Below are 2,500 nucleotides of genomic sequence, written 5' to 3' on the forward strand. Positions count from 1 at the left end.
GCCACTACGACTAACACTACCACCACCACTCCCACCACCACTACCACCACTACCACCACCACCACTACCACCAGCACCACCACTACCACCACCACCACTTCCACCACCACTACCACCACAGCCACCACTACCACCACAACTACCACTACCACCACTACCACTACCACCACCACTACCATCACCACTACCACTACAACCACCACCACTATCACTACCACCACCACCACCACCATCACCACTACCATTACCACCACCATCACTACTACGACCGCTACCACTACAACCACCATCGCTATCACTACCACAACCACCACCATCACCACTACCATTATCACCACCATCATCACTACTACCACCGCTACCACTACAGCCACCACCATCACTACCACAACCATCACCATCACCACTACCATTACTACCACCATCATCACTACTACCACTACAACCACCACCACTGTCACAACCACAACCACCACCATCACCACTACCATTACTACGATCACCGCCATTACCATTTCGACCACTATCACTGCAACCTCCACCGCTACCATCACCACCACTACCATTACTATTACCACTACCACTACCACCACTAGCACTATCACTAGCACCACCATCACCACCACTACAACCTCTACCACCACCACTACCACTACCACTACAACCACCACCACTACCATCACCGCCACTACCATTACTACTTCCAATACCACTACCACCACTACCACTATCACTAGCACCACCACCACCACCACCACCACCACCACCACCACCACCACCACCACCACTACTACCACCACCACCACCACCACCACCACCACCACCACCACCACCGCCACCACCACCACCACCACCACCACCACCACCACCACCACCACCACCACCACCACTACCACTGTCACTACAACCACAACCATCACCACTACCACCACTACCATTACCCCAACCACCACCATCACTACTACCACCTCTACCACTGCAACCACTACCACTACCACAACCACCACCATCACCATTACCACTACTACCACCACCATTACCACCACCACTACCATCACCCACCACCACCCCCACTATCACTACCACCACTACCACTACTTCCACCACTATCACTACCACCAACACTATCACTACTACCATCACCAGTACCACTATAACTAGCACCATTTCCGCCATCACCTCCACTACCACCACCCCCACTACCATCACCACCACCAGCGACACTACCGCCACCACCACTGCAACCATGACCGCCATCACTATCACATGCACTGTCACCACCAGCACCACCACCGCCGCCACCACCACTACCACAGCCACCACTCCGGCCACCACTATCACCATGACCACTACCACTACCTCTGCTACTAACACTAGTACCACCACCACATTCACCACCATCACTAGCACTACCTCCACTACCGCTACCACAACTTGTACCACCACCTCTACCACCACCACCACCACCACCACCACCACCTCACCACAACCTCCAACCATCTCCCGCACCATCTCCCCCACCATCACCCCCACCACTACTACCACCACCTCAGATATATTGACATATCGATGCCTCCGCCGGAAGCACCGGTTCCGCAGGCTGTGCGACCCCCCTCTCCCCCCCAAAAAAAAAATAAACACGAGAACCTTTTTGGCTTCCGAATTAGCAAAACGAATCCTCCCTGGCAGCCTCCACGACACCCAGCTGCCTTGAATCCCCTGCGTTTTGCTACGAAATTTGAAGAGGAAAACAGAAGTACGAAATGGACTCCCATCTGGTCTCTCTCTCACTCTCTCTCTCTCTCTCTCTCTCTCTCTCTCTTTTTACCAATTCAGTGACGTTTAAAATTTCCACCTGCGTACGAATTCCATCTCTTTTATCACGTTCGCGAATCAGGGATGTTTAAATATGCTTCAATTTCCAGAATGCATTGGGGGAAAGTGGAGAATTTTAATGACAATGTGGCGCCTTGAGAGATGCCAGGAAACTTTTCGCCAACTAAGAAAAGGGGGATGGGGGGCAGGGGAGGGGGAGATTCCTCCCCCTACTGAGGAAATTTTCAAAACACTTCATTTTGGAGTGAATTGGCCCGGGCGTGGGAGGTCCAGGGGACTCTAAGCCTTGGGTCACCCCGGCGGAGCGGCGAGTTTGGCGCTGGAGTTAGTCGCCACTCGTTGTGCAACTGAGTGACTTTCGCAGCGGCGGCAGGGCTGGCGGGCGGGCGGGACGGGCGGCGGGAGGCGGGCGGCGGGCGGCGGGCGGCGGCGGGAGGCGGCGGCAGAGGCACCAAATACATTAGTCAAAGCAAACTGTCAAAGATTTAAATGGGGGCCCGAGATACATTTAAATTGTGTACCTTTTAAAACGCCGGGCAAAAGTTGTTATTGTTGTCGATGACAGAATTTCGACGACTCGCCCTTCCATCCCCCTCCGTCCCTCCTCCCCTTCCCCCTCTCCCCTTCCCCTACCCTCCCTTTTACCCCCCTACCCTTCGCTTCC

General features: G+C 54.2%; 1 protein-coding gene across 1 annotated transcript in view; it reads right to left on the reverse strand.

Moving 5' to 3' along the window:
* Positions 1-2,127: 2,127 nt before the first annotated feature.
* Positions 2,128-2,500, reverse strand: part of LOC128692152 (transcription factor SOX-21-like) — a 174,399-nt gene continuing 174,026 nt past the window's right edge. The window contains exon 5 of the mRNA XM_070085353.1: positions 2,128-2,310. Coding sequence (XP_069941454.1) covers positions 2,128-2,310 — 183 coding nt within the window. The remainder of the gene's footprint in view (positions 2,311-2,500) is intronic.

The sequence above is a fragment of the Cherax quadricarinatus genome, chromosome 15 (genome assembly GCF_038502225.1).
Source record: "Cherax quadricarinatus isolate ZL_2023a chromosome 15, ASM3850222v1, whole genome shotgun sequence".
Taxonomy (NCBI): Eukaryota; Metazoa; Arthropoda; class Malacostraca; order Decapoda; family Parastacidae; genus Cherax; species Cherax quadricarinatus.